This window comes from Schistocerca gregaria, chromosome 4 (genome assembly GCF_023897955.1).
Source record: "Schistocerca gregaria isolate iqSchGreg1 chromosome 4, iqSchGreg1.2, whole genome shotgun sequence".
NCBI lineage: Eukaryota > Metazoa > Arthropoda > Insecta > Orthoptera > Acrididae > Schistocerca > Schistocerca gregaria.
The window spans coordinates 678,183,414-678,202,400 of NC_064923.1; the positions used below are offsets into that span (position 1 = coordinate 678,183,414).

General features: G+C 44.9%; 1 protein-coding gene across 2 annotated transcripts in view; it reads left to right on the forward strand.

Annotated features, from left to right (window-relative positions):
• The window catches only part of LOC126267457 (uncharacterized), a 395,985-nt gene that overhangs the window by 326,057 nt on the left and 50,941 nt on the right, over positions 1 to 18,987 (forward strand). For both annotated transcript variants that reach the window (XM_049972726.1, XM_049972727.1), the window contains exon 19: positions 8,125 to 8,248. In XM_049972726.1, the coding sequence (XP_049828683.1) occupies positions 8,125 to 8,248 (124 nt within the window). The remainder of the gene's footprint in view (positions 1 to 8,124; positions 8,249 to 18,987) is intronic.

Here is an 18,987-nt window from a genome sequence, read left to right on the forward strand (position 1 = left end):
GTTGAGGGAGACGGTAGTTACTGTGCCCTTAATTACAATGTCGATCGTGTTACTCGTTCGTTTGACGACTCTGAACGGACTTGTGTAAGGGGGCTGTAACGGGGCTCTTACAGTGTCGTCCCGAAGGAACACAAAGTCGCACGTGTCGAGCGCCTTGGGGACATATACGTGCGGAGGAGTGTGGCTGGAAGGGGATGGGGGTTGAAGCTTGTTACAGTGTAACCTCACCCGTTCTACTAGGGACGGCAGTTCAGAGGGTTTGGCGACTGGAGTAGGAGCAACAAGTTCGCCTGGCAGTGTAAGGGACTGACCGTAGACAAACTCCGCGACTGTGCCTTTAAGGTCTTCTTTGAAGGTGGTCCGCAAACCGAGTAAGACGAATGGCAGGGCTTCCGTCCAAAGGGGGCCATGGCAACGAGTGCCGTCTTAAGTGTCCTATGCCACCGTTCCACAAGGCCATTGCTTTGAGGGTGGTACGCTGTGGAATGAATCTTCTTGATGCCACACAGTCTACATAGTTCTGAAAACAAGGCCGACTCAAACTGATGGCCTTGGTCGGTTGTCAAGTAAACAGGGCAGCCGAAACGTGAAAGCCAAGTGTCTATGAAAGTTCGTGCCACTGATTCAGATGTAATATTAGTTAGCGGAGCAGCTTCCACCCAACGGGTGGTTCTGTCTATGACAGATAGCACGTATCTGTAACCCTCAGAGGGGGTGAGGGGGCCCACCAAGTCGATGTGAACGTGCTGGAAACGACTGGGAGGAGCAGTGAAGCTGCCTAGTGGGGGTGATGTGTGCCGCGAAACCTTATTCCTTTGGCACGGAATGCAGGCACGGGCCCATGCTTGGCAGTCCCGCCGCATGTCGTGCCAGACAAAGCGCTCTGCAACGAGCCTGGTAGAGGCCCTCACTCCCGGGTGAGCTAGGTTGTGTAATTTGTCCTACACTTGCCTCTGCAGAGGTTTGGGTATGAAGGGGCGCAGTGTACCAGTTGACTCGTCGCACCAAACCTCGCCTATGACACCTGGGAAGGTGGACCGTACCGGTTTGAGTGATGAGCTGCTATCAGAAATGAGGTCCATGGTATCCATATCGGCAGTCTGCAGCTGAGGCAAGTTAAATAGGTCTATCAGGGTTGTGACAGCACCAACACGGGACAAAGAATCTGCGACCACATTATCCGCACCCTTGATGTATCGTATGTCGGAGGTAAATTGCAATATATAGTCTAAATGATGGAAGCGTCGAGGCGGAGGGTCGGCCGGAGGGTTCTTTACAGCAGCGACCAAAGGTTTATGGTCTGTTAATATGTAGAAGTCCCTGCCCTCGACCTCGGCGCGAAATTTTTTAACGGCCTCGTAGACGGCCAAGAGCTCCCTGTCAAAGGCTGAGTACTTTTTTTGAGCGCCGTTGAGGTTTTTAGAAAAGAACTGCAAAGGGGAGGTAGTATCTCCGACGGTTTGGCTGAGGACTGCGCCAACTGCGGTATCACTGGCGTCTGCAGTTATGAACAATGTAGCGTCCGGATGTGGGTGGGCAACAGTCACTGCATTGGCTAGTAGGTGCTTCAGCTTGTCAAAAGCTTGTTCCATGGCGGGGGTCCAGGGAACTGTGCGGATACCAGTTGTATTTTTGCCAGCAAGGGCGTCTGTTAGGGGAACCTGAACCTCAGCTGCGGCTGGCAAATGCTTCCTATAATAGTTGACTGTTCCAACGAACCTGCGTAGTTCTTTGAATGTGTGAGGGCGTGGCAAGTCCAAAACAGGTTTGATTTTATCCTCGGGAGGAGTGAGGCCCTTAGCTGACACTATGTAGCCTAAGAATCTTACCGAAGTCTGGTGCAACTGGAGCTTCTTATTATTTAGTTCAACACCAGCAGCGGTAAGGGTGTCTTTAACAATCTGCAAGTGTTCCTTGTTCTTTTGCAAGGTGGGACTGAAGATTAGAATATCGTCCAGGTACACAAAACAAAAATCCAAATGAAACAACACCTCGTTTATGAATCTCTGCCAAGTTTGTGCGGCGTTGCGGAGGCCAAAGGGCATGAATCGGTACTGGAAAAGGCCGAAAGGTGTTGTAACAGCTGTTTTCTCGATATCCTCGGGAGCCATCGGAATTTGGTGATACGCCCTCTTACAGTCCACTACTGAGAAATACTTGGCGCCTGCCAGAGCATGGTTAAAATCCGCGACATTAGGAACTGGGTACTTGTCTATGATAGTCCGTGAGTTCAACTTAGTATAGTTGCCGACCATACGCCAGGTGCCGTCTCTTTTTGTGACGAAGTGGATAGGCGACGCCCAGCATCCGGCAGATGGTTCAATCACACCAGCTGTTAAGAGCTCGTCTATTTGTTCGCGAGCCACTTTCATTAATTCTGGCTTGATACGGCGTGGGCGGCAAGAGATAGGCGGTCCGTCTAGCAAGCGAAGTTTGTGGGCGGTTCCGTTGGTAACCACGGCAACGCACGACGCTGTGCGAGAGGCGTCTGCCTGTGGCGTAGTGCGCGCGGCGGCCGCTAGGCTGGGCTGTGGCGCGGCCGGCGAAAGTTTGTATGAGTGCCAACTGTTGGTTAGCTGGGAGTTGCCAACAAGTGAGCTACGCGAAACAAGGTTGGTACACTGTGTACTAGTAACCGAGGGTGCCGCTGTCGAGCTTGGTGGCGCTAGCGGGCGCGAATGAACAGCTGGTGGCAGTCTGTCAAAAACGTTAACCTGCGCCGTGGAAGTTAGCTGCCTGAACGAGGAAGGAGATGAATCAGCACTCGGATTTACATGGTTCGGGCTGGCGGGAGCGCGGAAACTGCACAGTTTATGCGGTATACTGTCACAAATGCACTCGGGTGCGAGAACACTGTAGTTGCACTGACTAACCTTGTGTGCCGCCGATGCGTCGTCTGCTGCAAGCCGCTGCCGTGCTGAAGATAACTCGTTACTTAAGTCATTGAGGCGAAAACCTAACTCCAGTTGTTCCAGACGCAGGCGTGTAGACTCAACACGCTCCGTGAGCCACTTATTGGTCCATGACAGGAGCTCGGGGGAGGGGTTGTTACACTTCCTAGCCAGGCGGACCTGTTTTGTGATAGTATTCGCGCACGGCAAGGCACACGGGATGTGTTTCTGCTTAGGATAGTAGAACACTGTGTTTTTGACGAGGTCAGGCCACAGTTTCTGGTGTCGTAGGAAGTCTATTCCCACAATGGGCTCGCTGATGTCAGCCACCAGGAAGGACCACTGCAGGTTGCACTCAGGCGAGAGGGACACTGTATACGAAGTAGAACCCGAGCACGACAAATTAGATGAGTTCACCGCATGTAGGACAGTTTTTTGTGGTCGGATCTTGTCAGTAGCGAGACGGGGTGGAAGTAGGGAAACATCTGCGCCCGTATTGATGAGAAAGTTTGTGCCCGAGTTCCGGTCGCGGACATAGACGCGGCCTTTCGAAGCATTAGCGTTGGACACAGAATGGAGCGTGGGACGTCGCCAGTTGCTTACCTCGCAGGAGGTGGCGCCGCTGCCTACCTGCGATTGAAGTTTGGGTATGAGCACGGCGGTTTACAATTGCATGCTTGTTCCCCGAATCTTGCGTGGAAGAAACAGTATTTACGGGGGGACGCCTGCTCCTGCGAGTGGTCAGGCGGCGGCGGCCCAGAATCTTCTGCTGGGTCAGATGCACTGTTGTTTCGCGGACTTGAAGTTGCCGGTAGTGCTGCGAGCTTGACTGACTTAGGTTTCGTAGGGCGTCCACGTTGGTATCCGGGCTGTGGTTGGAAACTGGCGTAGCTGCCAGACTGTTGGGCACGGCGTTCATGTTGTAGAGCAGAGTAAGCTCGGTCGGCAGCGCGCAAGCGTTCGCTGTTAGGTCTATCTTTGTAGGCGGAGATAGCGGTTTGAACAGATAGAGGCAGCTTTTCCGTCCAAATCTCGGTGAGTGTGTCGTCTGGCATGTCGCGTTCACCGACGAGAAGTTGAAGACATCGCCACAGCTGAGACTGTCGCCGAGGCGTTCTTCATAGACGAGCTGCCAAACATTTTCTCTTCTTGTCTTCGAGACACATTCCAGTATTGTTTGTTTAGCTGTAACGTATTTCTCGTTCGGAGGAGGTGACTTAACCAAGTCGTAAATTAAGTCGAGGTGGTCGTGGAGGTGGTTCATGAGACATGTGAAATGAGCGTTGTCATCGAGTGCACAGACACTGAAAGTTTGCTCCAACAGGTTGAACCAGAACTCTGGGTAAGCAGGTTTAAAAGCTGGAAGTTTCGGTAGGTTAGACAAACCGGAGGTTGAAGCGTGCTGACGGCCGCTCGCGCACGCAGGAGTAGGCAAGTCAAAGCTAACTTGGCGTCGTGGAGGCAGTAGAGAGGAAGCTGATGTGCCAGCTGTGTTGGCAGTTCCTGTAGGAGAAGCGAAGTCCGTTAGCACGAACCCCGGCACGGAGCGAAGCGGGACTGATTGCTGTGGCGGAAGGCCAAAGTTGTTCGACAGGTTGTGATGCCATTGATCTTCAACGTCTGCAGCGAAATGGTCCATCACGGAGTCACTGATGAGGTTGCTGGGGCCTGACGCACTCAAATTAATGCACTGATGAACACTCGGAGTAACGGATTGGCAAGTGTCATTCACGTAGCGTGCAGCAGGCGCAGAGTGATACACACATGGAGCTTGCACATTCGAACAGGCGTCCTGCTGTGGCACATTATGAAAACTATGCTCCCCTATATTTACAGCACTTGCATTAACGTTCGGCACCCGTGTATAAAGGCTTCTAGCACTGGTATGCGGTGAAAACTGGATTACTTCGGGGCTGACAAAGCCGGAGTCGGAAACCGCTGGCGGCATGTTCAAAACAACTGCACCTGATGAGGTCCCTGGGTTCTCGAGGCTGTAGGACTGTGGATATTCATGTCGGACGCCGAACACAGCTTGCGTGCTCGAACCTACTTGCTGTTGCTGGTGAAAACCGGGCGGCGGCGGCGGCGGCGTGTTGTAAAGGGCCATTGTGTAATGAACAGAGGTCCACGCGGAACACGGAAGCCGGCGCGGCAGTCACTTTTAACTCGAAATTCGAAAGTCGGGGTCACCACTGAGGAAGGCGCAAGGGTGGGAAGGTAATAACCACGTCTCTCGCTTCCTATCACAATACTTTATTCATAATCAACTGTACAGCACAGGGTACAGATGGGAACTGATTCCCGGAAGTCAACCTACAAAGAACATCAATCGAAGATACTATACACGTATCATGTTTTAGCGTATCGATCCGTGTGTCGACGCCACAGAGCTAAAGAATTTAGCCTTCCTAAAGCAGGTGACAAGACCTTCCTTTTTGAAAAGATAGTGATCAACAGTTGTCACATTTGAGCTTCTTACTTCATTAAATTGGGGAGTTGGCAGAGAGAGTACAGCAATTACTGATCTGGATATCACGTTTATCACACATTTAAATTGTATTCATCGTAGATACTTAAAAATATTTAATAAAATCAGAGGCCAACTGTAATCCATGCAATAATCATAGGGTAATATAATAATGTAGGTAAGAATAGTACAGAACGCAGTTACAAATAATCAAAACGTATATTTTTTCTTATCATTATGTCAATGTTGTACCATTAACTAATTACACATAGACATGTTTTAATTTATATAATGGAAGTGACTTTCACTCAATGTGTGCAGTACAGAGCATTTATATATTTTGAATGTTTGTACACCATTTATCATCTCAATACAAAGTACAGGAAGAGATCATTGGAATTGTTTGTTTGTTTGCCATAGTATGAAACTATCTCAGATACTGTGGAAAATTAACTGCACGTCATCAGAATAGAGGGATGTTTTCCATATAGTCCATATGTCTTACAGCAAGGAACAAAAATAAATAAAAAGAATTGTTGTTACTTTACATGGAATCAAGCCCCTGTCCACTTACATTGAAAGCTTGCAGGATGACAATACAGCTGCAGTGACAACCAGGAAAAAAAATTTATGTTAAGGGTCTGTTTACTGTACATATACACAATTACATTGTATTTTATTTCCAGAAAATATTTTGTCTACTTGGATGGCTCTAGAATAGCTTCAGGACTATATGTGCATGATACATCACTTAATAATTCCTCTTACACATTTTCTCAACATAATCCAGAAAAATGGCATGTTGCATTTTATACAAGTAAGTTCTATACCGGACTCTGACAGCCTGCAGTTTTCCGCTGCCACTTTTTTTTGCTGTCTAGTCTACTGATACAGATTCATTTTAATATGAGATTAACAGAAAATTTTATCATTTCCAATGTTTAAAGTTTCTCCTTCAGTTGCACGCATAAATAATTTGTGAACCTTCTCTTGAGCAGTGTTAGTTCTTTGGAATTATTTTAATTTACTCCCCCCTCCCCTCTCCTCCACCCTCCATTTCAAACATCTACAACAGTAAAATACCACTGGGACTGTCACCAAACACAGAAAACAGTGGATCTTCCATCTTATGTTCATGTTACCTTCCCAGCTCCATTCCCCCTCCCCTCCCCCCCCCCCCAAAAAAACAAACACACACACACACACACACACACACACACACACACACACACACACACACACACACACACACACACACAAACCACACTGTGTGTACTTGGTTTAATTTCAACTGTATAAGGTTCCATGTTATAATTTCAGTTTAATGACTACAGATAATGAGTGTCAAGCCACCAACTCCCTAACTTTCTGACAGTCTTTCTGTAGTGCCTTTCTGCAACTCAGCATCTCCACTATATGATGAGTAGCAACTATCCTTTTCATTATAATTTTACATTCCATCCCAGATTTTCCATTGATTGATTTTCCCTAAAATATTTTTTAAATGAAATGTAATACTTCCCAACCAAAAACTGTTTATTACTTCTGTCTAAAACACTGAATCAGTATTACAAGCTTATATAGTAACTACATTTCATGAACTACCTTGTCATTAGAGACTTTTAAATTTTTGAGAATATGTTACGAGTGCCAATAAATGCACAGTCTACCACATTTTCTATTATCAGTATGATGTATTCTTATCCATTGGATGGATAACAGATGATAGTGGTAACTACTATCCCTGTGCACAAATGCCCTAATGCTAACTACTCACTGTCATGTATACTCCATGGAAAAAGTTGAACTTTTACCAGGCTGCATCAATAACTTTCTTAAAAACAAATATTTAAACGCACATAGAGAGTTACTTGTTTATACTGACTGGTGTAAGGTGAAATCTGTCATCAATAAAAAGTATTTCTATTTTAACTTTTGTAAAATTCTGTACCTTGACAGCTGTTCCTCTACACACTGAACTACTTTTTCCATGAACTTTTTATGCTTGTCTACCTTGTCTTGACACCATTCACAGTTTTTCATGTGCCAGTGTGTCAGCTTTCTATAATGTGTGCAAAAATAATAGCATGTATGCTCTGAAAACCCTGTTTTAACAGTGCAATGTTTGGAGGTTGAATTGACACCACTCTCAAGGAATGTTGTTGTTGTTGTTGTTGTTGTTCTTGTTGTTGTGTCTTCAGTCTGAAGACTGGTTTGGTGCAACTCTCCATGCTACTCTGTCCTGTGAAAGCTCTTTATCTCCAAATAACAGCTGCAACTTACATCCTTATAACCTGCTTACTGTACTCACCTCATGGTCTCCCTCTGTGATTTTACCCCCACACTTCCGTCTATTACTAAATTGGTGATCCCTTGATGTCTCAGAATGTGCCTTTCCGCATTCTTCTGTAGTGCCACATTTCAAAAGCTTTTGTTCTCTCCTTGTCTAAAGTGTTTATCATTCATTGTGTGTGTGTGTGTGTGTGTGTGTGTGTGTGTGTGTGTGTGTGTGTGTGTGTGTGTGTGTGTGTGTGTGTTTTACTAAGTGAGATGTCAATGTAATAAGAAATCTCAGTCACTTTTTGAAGGACACTGGTTCAAATTGCCATCCAGCCATCCAGACTTAAGTTTCCTGTGGTTTCCTTACACTACTTAAGGCATAACCCTCCCCCTTTCTCCCTCATGGCCTCTCCTTTCTCCCCTCCTCCTTTCCACACACACACACACAATCATTTGTTAACTGTGAAACTAATTTCATTATTTCAGTTTAACAGAAATGTCGTGGCTGCGTCTCACTTCTGGCTGTTCTATATTGAAATTATGTAGCAGTAAATTCTTCTGGCAGAAACTAAAACTGAAGCAGTTTAAGTCTCTCACAACACTGTTATATGTAAGTATGTCTCAATATCAAACATATACAATCACCAAAATTATAAAACTGTTTTAAATATGTATAAATGATAAGATGGTTTACATTTTAAACACTAGAAGGTATTATGGAGGACTTGCATTTTATTTTATAAAGCTATTCTCTGAAGAAAACCAATATTTTGCTACCATCTGATAACCCACTCATTTCAAACACCTGTGACATCTGTGGATCGCTACTGAAATAAAGTGAGACCCATAGGTGACAAAAACTTGTCTTCATGATTAAAAGTAAGAAATAATAATTTCTTGTAGGAGGAGCATATAATAAGTGAATTATTTCAAAAACGTGGATAAAAATCAAATATCCAGCATTCACACAGATGATTATCATTGATTTAAAGTAATGAATACACTTTTAGTGAGTTATTTAACAAAAAAGTTCTTTCATATTAAGCAAAACCCTTGTATCATACTTTAAATGTCTTAGCAGCAAAAAGCTTAGAAATACTCAAATAATCAGCAAGAAGACTCAACAAAAATATGTAATGGCTTAGACATTATGTTTGTCAATCCTAAGAATAAACTTCTTTGTCAGTTAGCGAGTCGTACATCAGCTGTCAATCCCTTAGCCAGAAAAAATCAACACTGATTTTCTTTTATTTGATTGAATGAAAGACTTGTATTTCCTAGCTTTCGTATCTGCTCAGTGTGACAATGATAAGAAATCATCCTGTCAGTAGAAATTCTCTCAACAACAGGAGCAAAGGAGCTGGACCGCAGAAGAGGAAAAGAAAATTGGCCTGTGGCCCAATCAGCAGGTGTGCAGTGTGTCCGAATACTGCATAGATATGGATGTGGAGAAAAACATAAAATGAATGTAAATAGTGCAGATGACTGAACAACTAGAATGTGCAATCCAAAGCACAGTATGGTGTGGGAGTCAAGTCTGATTTGGCTGATTTCAGTGTTAGAACTGATGGGCCCAGACTATATTTGCCAGAAAATAAGCACGTGTATCAACAGTATTGCCCACACAATGCTCTGCATGCACATTTTGCCACACTACTCTGCTATGGAACTGATGCCACCTCATCTACATCCATATTGATATCTGCTGGCATGGAACTAAATCCCATACCCTTGAAAACTCTATGTAGGGCCAAAAGCATAACTTTCACTACAAAACCAGAGGGCATGAGATTTAGTGGCAGCCAGTCCATTATTTAAATAGGCAACACTGATGCAGCTGTTTTTTCCAGAATTGGGGAAGGTTGTGGTGGCTGGTGTACTGGCTGGCCCATTGGCAATGACTCATTCACAGGCTATCAAGGAAAGGGTTAAGGGGAAACGGGAAAGGAGGGTGCTAGTTCCAAGCCCATGGGCTTGCATGAGGAGCTGTAGGAGCAATAGCTGCCCGAGCTCTATTCCATGGGTAACAGTAGGATGGTGGAGGATGTGATTGGTCTGGTAGAGGGTGTGTGCATTGCCATAGTTGGAATCTTCCTACTGGGTAAACATCATAACTGGCTGGTGTGGAGATGGTGTCATCCCAGGCCCAACGGGTCAGTTTGTAATTGATTAGAATGATGTATCAGCCTACTTCCAACTGACATCCACCAAAAGCAAATGCTGACCTTTGTGGCTCATCCCTACAGCTGGCAGCTAACTCTACTGACACCTAAAATACCAGCCCCAAATAGCAGCCCAATAGGAAAACATGGTGGGCCCTGACTGCCCAGGTCATTTGGCTAGCGTGCAACAAGAGATCCCATTGTTGACACCTATGCAAATATTCCACCTGATTGCACCCATCAACCTGTGATGCCTGGTACATGGCTAGAAAATTAGACAGTACATTGTCACATGATGAGGGAGGTACATATTTATTCATTTGTGTCTTGAACTTTCACACAAAGTGCTCCACATCTGAGTCAAGCTGGGTGATACAGGGTGGTAATCAGATGCTGGATGCTGTTGCGAGTTCAAAAATCCTCAAACTACCATGACAGAAATTACAGACCATTGTAAGATATGAGGGTCTGAGAGGAGCCCTTGACAGAAAAACATCCTGACAACTTGGTAACAGTTGCTGTTGACATGTTTGTAGTCAGTTTTGCAACATACAGGAAATTTTACAAGGCATCCAGTCGTCTAGTACCAAAAACCACTTGCTTCCCAAAATTGGACCTAGCAAAGTAACTTGCACCCTGTCCCAAGGGTTCTCTGGGACTGGCCAAGGGGAAAATTAATGTGGTGGTGCAACCTGATTCAGTGCATAGACCATGCAAGACCATATGAGATCTTTAATATTGTGATTAATTTCCAGCCAATAGACATGATGCAATGTCAAATCCTCCATACAAGACATTCACCAGTGAGACACATGCAGCAGCTGGAGTGTATGACGTCTGAAAACACAGTACTGTCTGGACAACCACTCAATTTTTTGCTCCTGTGTGGCAACTCCGAGTTCGGCATTTAGTAGGAAAACTGTTCCCCAAGCCAAGTCCACTCATGAAGGAGTGCACTTAGGCCATTTTGACAGGACTGCTGAAACAATTTTCCAGAAAGTTAGCTTGGTGGCCATGGCAGTTGTGACATCTCATGCCATCAAAGGAAAATCCAGCAGTGTCTGCTGCAAGGTATCATTCAATGCAAAAACGAGAACCTCCTGTTTATCAAACTCTGGATCAGATCCCACCAGCAACTTCATTTCTGCATCTGCATTAGCACGCTGGGTGGAGGACTGATAACAAATCATATATGAATAATTACAAAGAGTGCTCCTCTCTGCAGTTGATTGACAGTCCTGTCCAGTAACTTAGAATGAGTGCCAAATAATGAAGTTATGAAAAGGATAGTTGCCAGACAGTAAGGCTGGGGGATGGTAAAGTGCTGCTGGGGGGAGTGTGCAGGGACAAGGTGGAAAGAGGATGGGGCTTCTAGGTGCAGTCAGGAGGTTAGACAGAGGGCAGGAGAGAGTTATGGCTGGAGGTAGTGGGAAAGGACAGAAGTAAAGAGACTGGCTGCATTAGTGGAATAGAGGGCTGTGTGTGTTGGAATGAGAACAAGGAAATGGCTAGGAACGTAAGGACAATGACTAACGAAGACTGAGGACAGGATGATTACAGGAATGTAGGATATATTGCAGGGAGAGTTCCCACCTGCTCAATTCAGAAAATCTGATGTTTATGGGAAGGATCCAGATGACAGAGGCTGTGAAGAAGACATTGAAATGAAGACCGTTGTTTTGGATGGTGTCCTCAGCAACAGGATGGTCCAGGGCAGCCATAGTTAGTCGGTGGCCATTCATGCAGACAGACAACTTATTGGTTGTCATGCCCATGTAGAATGCAGCACAGTGGTTGCAGCTTGGGTTGTAGTTCACATGACTGGTTTTACAGGCAGCCCTGCCTTTGTTGGGATAGGTGATGTTTGTGACCGGACTGGAGTAGATGGTGGTGGGAGGATGCATGGAACAAGTCTTACATCTATGTCTAACACAAGGATATGAGCCAGTTGCTCCAGTCATGGGTGGTACTGAATCACAAGGGGAATACTCCTCTGTAACAGGACAGTGGAACTTCAGGAGGTGGTGTGTGACTGGAAAGATAAGGCATGGGAGATTGTTTCTGTACAAGGTTGGGGGTGGCGGGCAGGGGGGGGGGGGGGGTATTACAGTTTGTAAAGGCCTCAGTGAGATGCTTGAGGTGAGTGATAACACATACTGAAACTCTTGCCCTCCAGGAACTAGAGCAATAATCACAGCTCCACCTCAAAGAACCCTCCAGCCTGCTCACTTCCTACTCCCACCTCAGACTACCATTGTCCACCACCTCTACAACAACCTCCAAACATCCATCATGTCCCTTCATAGCTGACAATCCCTGTCTTGCAGACCTACTACATTTACCCCACCTTCCAAGATCCCTCCACCATGACACATAATCCACTACTTAAAGGACCCAAAATACAGTCATGAACCTTTCCTCCAAAAATCTCAGCCAAACAGAAATATGAGCCCTTTCCAAAGGTCTCACCTTCTGCCCCACTCACAAATTCAGTTGCGAAGGACTTGTTAAAGACCTTTGCACCTTCTCCCTTCCCTACAGTGGAAACTCTTTTTCGCCACCAATCCTACCAATGAATCTCAACTGAAGATTGTTGTTGCATCCTACTTGACTCAGTTCAATCCTCCAGTCAACCATGATGCATCCCCACTGCCCCCAAATCACCCCCTGTTAACTTTCCAGAATTTAGCCTTGGTCCTTTCCTCACCAACAATCCCCAAATCCCTCAACATGCGAACTAACCCCACATCTTCAGAAAGAACTGCAATCCACCACCTAATAACTGATCCTGACCTTTTAATCCTACCTGCTGATAAATGCTCCACCACTCTTATCTTGAACCACAAGGATTACCAAGCAGGAGGACTCCACCACCTGTCAGATTCATCTACCTACATATCCTGCCACAGTGACCCCATTCCAGAAATCCATCAGGATCTCCCGTCCCTCCTCAAATCCTTAATCCATACTAGAATCTCTCCCCTGAGTCCCTCTCTCTCCTCACCACTAGCCCTCCCCACACTCCTACCTTCTACATACTTCCTAAAGTCCATAAACCCAACCGCCCAGGATGCCCCGTTATGACTGGTTACTGTGCCCCCATTTCCTCCACTGACTCACAGCAGTTCCTGTTCCTGTATCACATGGTACTAAGCTCCTCACTACTGATGCCACCTCACTTTGCACTAACATCCCTAATGCCCATGGCCTTACTTCTATTGAACACGGTCTTTCCCAGCACCCGATAGATTCCAAACCAACAACTTCCCTCCTAATTGCCATGATCAACTATATATTCAGACACAATCACTTCTCCTGTGAAAGCATTACCTACAAACAAATCTGGAGTACAGCTATGGGCACCCACAAGGCACCATCCTATGCCAACCTATTCAAGGGCCATATAGAGAAATTCTTCCTAAACACCCAGAAACCCCTCATTTCATATTCGTTGATGACATCTTGGTGATCTGGATTGAGGGTGAGGACACCCTATCTACATTCCTCCAGAACTTCACCTTCTTCCCCACTCACTTCACCTGGTCCTACTCAAACCAACAATCCACTTTCCTTGATGTTGACCTACACCTCACACATGGCTATTTCAGTACCTCTGCCCATATAAAACCTACCAACGACCAGCAGTACCTCCACTTTGACAACTGCCACCCATTCCATACCAAGAAGTTCCTTCCATACAACCTAGCCACTTGTGGCTGTCGCATCTGCAATGATGAGTGGTCACTTTCAAAATACACTGATGGTCTCACCGAGGCATTTACAGACAGTAATTATGCCCCCCCTCCCTACATTGATCTCCCATGCCTTATCTTTACGGTCACCCACCATCTCTCAAAATCTCACCATCCAGCCACAGAGGGACATTCCCTTGGTGAGTCGGTACACCGACTGGAGCAACTCCACCAGGGTTTCAACTACCTCTTGTCATGCACTCAAATGAGTAATGTCCTACCCGCTGTCCTTCCCATGCCTCCCACAGATCTATTCAGTGGCAAACTGAACCTACACAATACCCTTGTCCATACCTACACAGTCCCTGCTCCCAGTCCTTTGCTGCACAGGTCATATCCCTGCAATAGACCTAGATGCAAGACCTGTCTCATACATCCTCCACCACCACCTACTTCAGTTTGGTCACAAGCATTATGTATCCCATCAAAGACAGGCCTACCTGTGAAACCAATCACGTGACCTACAAGCTAAGCTTGAACCACTGTGCTGCCATCTACATAAGTGTGGTTGCCAACAAGCTCTCTTTCTGCATATATGGCCATGAGCAAACTGTGGCCAAGAAACAGCTGAGCCACCCAGTTGCTGACTATGCTGCCCATCATTATGTTCTTCATTTCAATGATTGCTTCAGAGACTTTGTGATTTTGATCCTTCCCCCACAAACACCAGATTTTCTGAATTGCTCAGGTGGGAACTCTCCCCGGAATATATCCTACATTCTCATAACCCCCTGTCCTCAATCTTCATTAGTCATTGTTCTTACCCGCCTAGTCACTTCCCTGTTCTCATTACACCACACACAGCCCTCTATTCCACCAATGCAGCCTTTCTTTTTACTTCTCCCCTTTCCCACTACCTCTTCTCCTGTCTCTCTCCTGCCCCCCCCCCCCCCCCCCCCACTGCCCTCTACCTATCTTACTGACTGCACCTAGCTGACCCACCTTCTCTCCTACCTTTTCCCTGCATGCTCCCCCAGCAGCAATTCCTGGGCTTGAATGTATCAATCAGCTACTTTGACAAGAGCATGACTTCCTAAAATGATGTCCTGAAATGATGTCCTGAAATGAGATCCATTCTATCTGAGGTTGGGCCCACCACACCTAGGATAGCTTTTTGTCACCCTCCCAAACTCCTCAGTATTCTTGTCAGACCTTATGCTCCTTCTGCACCCATCTCCCTACCCTATAACCCCTACCCTTGTGATTGTCCCCACTGCAAGTCATGCCCTGTGCGCCCTCCTACTACCACCTATTCCAGCCTTGCAACTGGCAAAACATATACTATCAAAGTGAGAGCCACCTGTGAAATGACCTGTCATATACCAGCTGTTATGTAAACACTGTACGGCCTATTACATCGGCATGACTACCATCCAGTTTTCAGTCTTGATGAATGAGCATGGGCAGAGGGCGTGTATAGGCAACACAAACTACCCTGTTGTAGAGCATGCTGTAAAACATGACAGTCATTTCCTTGGTGTCAGTTTCACCACATGCATGCTAGATTTTTCACCCAGCCACCAGTTTTTCAGAACTCTGCAGATTGGAACTAGCACTAAAACATGCCCTTTGTCCTTGCCATCCACCTGGCCTTAATTTATGGTCTTTCCTTCTGTCTCAGCATTTATTCAAACTACTCCTTTCTTTATTTCATTTTAGTTTTCTACATCTTTCATTTACTAACTTGTCTAATTTTCACCTATCCCCCTATACAATGCACTTTGCTATTCAGTCTTAATGATGTTGTGGCCTTCAGTCCTGAGACTGGTATGATGCAACTCTCCATGCTACTCTATCCTGTGCAAGCTTCTTCATCTCCCAGTACTTACTGCAACCGATATTCTTCTGAATCTGCTCAGTGTATTCATCTCTGGTCTCCCTGTATGATTTTTACCCTCCACGCCGCCCTCCAATGCTAAATTTGTGATCCCTTGATGCCTCAGAACATCTCCTACCAACCAGTCCCTTCTTATTGTCAAGTCGTGCCAAAATCTCCTCCTCTCCCCAATTCTATTCAATACTTCCTCATTAGTTATGTGATCTACCCATCTACTTTTCAGAATTCTTCTGTAGCACCACATTTCGAAAGCTTCTATTCTCTTTTTGTCCAAACTATTTATCATCCATGTTTCATTCCCATACATGGCTACACTCCATACAAATACTTTCAGAAACGATTTCCTGACACTTAAATCTATACTCGATGTTAACAAATTCCTCTTCTTCAGAAATGCTTTCCTTGCCATTGCCAGTCTACAGTTTATATCCTCTCTACTTTGACCAGCATTAGTTATTTTGCTCCCCAAATAGCAAAACTTCTTTACGAGTTTAAGTGTCTCATTATCTAATATAATTCCCTCAGCATCACCCGCCTTAATTCGAATACATTCCTTTATCCTCGTTTTGCTTTTGTTGATGTTCATCTTATATCCTCCTTTCAATACACTATCCATCCCGTTCAACTGCTCTTTTAAGTCCTGTGTTGTCTCTGACAGAATTACAATGTCATCAGCTAACCTCAAAGTTTTTATTTCTTCTCCATGTATTTTAATACCTACTCCAAATTTTTCCTTTGTTTCCTTCACTGCTTGCTCAATATACAGATTAAATGACATCGGGGATAGGCTACAACCCTGTCTCACTCCCTTCCCAACCACTCCTGCCCTTTCATGTCCCTCGACTCTCATAACTGCCATCTGGATTCTGTGCAACCAGTAAATATCCTTTTGCTCCCTGTATTTTACCCCTGCCACCTTTAGAATTTGAAAGAGAGTATTCCAGTCAACATTGTCAAAAGCTTTCTCTAAGTCTACAAATGCTAGAAATGTTGGTTTGCCTTTCCTTAATCTTTCTTCTAAGATAAAGCGTAAGGTCAGTATTGCCTCACGTGTTCCTATATTTCTACGGAATCCAAACTGATCTTCCCTGAGGTCAGCTTATACCAGTTTTTCCATTCGTCTGTAAAGAATTCGTGTTAGTATTTTGCAGCTATGACTTATTAAACTGATAGTTCAGTAATTTTCACATCAGTCAACACCTTCTTTCTTTGGGATTGGTATTATTATATTCTTCTTGAAGTCTGAGGGTTTTTTTGCCTGTCTCATACATCTTGCTCACCAGATGGTTGAGTTTTGTCAGAACAAGCTCTCCCAAGGCCATCAGTAGTTCTAATGGAATGTTGTCTACTCCGGGGGCCTTGTTTTGACTCAGTGCTCTGTCAAACTCTTTACGCAGTACCGCATCTTCCATTTCATCTTCATCTACATCCTCTTCCATTTCCACAATATTATCCTCAAGTACATCGCCCTTGTATAGACCCTCTGTATACTCCTTCCACCTTTCTGCTTTCCCTTCTTTGCTTGGAACTGGGTTTCCATCTGAGCTCTTGATATTCATGCAAGTGGTTCTCTTTTCTCCAAAGGTCTCTTTAATTTTCCTGTTGGCAGTATCTATCTTACCCCTAGTGACATAAGCCTCTACATTTTTACATTTGTCCTCTAGCCATCCCTTCTTAGCCATTTTCCACTTCCTGTCGATCTCATTTTTGAGACGTTTGTATTCCCTTTTGCCTGCTTCATTTACTGCATTTTTATATTTTCTCCTTTCATCAATTAAATTCAGAATTTCTTCTGTTACCCAAGGATTTCTACTAGCCCTCATCTTTTTACCTACTTGATCCTCAGCTGCCTTCACTACTTCATGCGTGTGAGCTACCCATTCTTCTTCTACTGTATTTCTTTCCAACATTCCTGTCAACTGCTCCCTTATGCTCTACCTGGAGCTCTGTACAACCTCTGGTTTAGTCAGTTTATCCAGGTCCCATCTCCTTAAATTCCCTTCTTGCAGTTTCTTCAGTTTTAATCTGCTTCACTGTTATTAACTCATGTATTATGTGTTAGTAGTAATCTATGTCTTGCATGTTGCCCTTTCTTCAACATTTAAACTCTCAGGTTATCTAATCTTCTCCAGTGCAGTCCACAACAATCAGTCTTTCCTTCTCTTCACATCCAGTAAGTCTCCCCTGAACTGGTGTTCTGGGTAACTTATTTGAACTGTACCCCTTTCCCTAAACCTTTCCAGTCCGTGTCCTTCACCCCTCTTCCTTCCCCTTCAACTTTTCTGGCAGAAGACAGAGCCTTGTAAATGTTAAACCCTATTGTGTGTGTGTGTGTGTGTGTGTGTGTGTGTGTGTGTGTGTGTGTGTGTGTTTTCCCCTGCTCCTGCTTGGCGAGTAGATTTTTTTTTACCTATCCATTTACATTATATTGGCAAATAATTTATTATTTTTGTTTTTATAACATCCTTTGTTGCTTCACAACCCTTCCTAAGGTTCCTGCAACATGACCTTAACCTGTCCTCTGCAGAACTGCAGACTCTTATTCCCCTGAAGTATGAAGTATGATGACTCCATCATTATCCTCCAGGCTTTGGTGCTTGACCATTGGGAGTACATAAACCACTGTCAGGGCCAGTCTCCTGTCCTAACACTTTTATGTACAGTATCAGCCATCCCTGTGGTACAAACTGACCTACAGTCCCTCCTTAAAACCTCAGGTCCGTCAAAAGGACTAACACCTCGATCCCTAGAACTTCTTACCCACCTCAAAGCAGCCACTGAATGTATATCTGTCTTGATTGATCACCACCTGCAACCAATAGTACAGAGACTTCTCACATGTAGTAAAAACACTAAACATTTCCTAGATCATCTGAAATCTGTGTCCATCCCATTCCCATCACACACCTTGATTGTCACTATTGATGCCATCTCCCTCTGTACCAACATTCCATGTGTAGATGGTCTGTCTGCTTCTGAACATTACTTCATCCAGGGTCCATCTGATTCCAAATCTATTATTCCCTTCCTGCTCACTTGAATAAGTTTTATATTTACTGACAACTACATTACCTTTGAGGGACAGATGTGCAAACAGATCAAAGGCATGGCTGTGGCAATCAGGATAGCTCCTTCCCATGGCCAACCTTTTCGTGAGTCACTTGGGGGAGGCTTTTGTGGGATCCATAAGCCTTCAGCCACAGATCTGGCTTAGGTATATTGATGACATTTTTGCTATGTGGACTCATGGTGACACTGAACTTTTAAAGTTATTGGAATCTCTGAGTATATTCTCCCTATTAAGTTTCATATGATCCTATTCCAAATCCCATGCAACTTTCCTTGATGTTGACCTCATCCTCAACAAGGGTCAACTACTGGTACACACTTCTGTTCACATCAAACCTACAAACAAGCAACAGTCTTACATTTTGACATTTGTGGTCCTTTCTGTGTCGGACATTTCCTCCCATGGAGAACAGCATTGGCGTTCGAGGCAAAAATATTTGTTCAGATGCAGGCTCTTTACAGCAGTACACTATGATTCTCACATCAGTGTTCTGTGGACATAATTACCCCACCATCCTACTTCAAAATT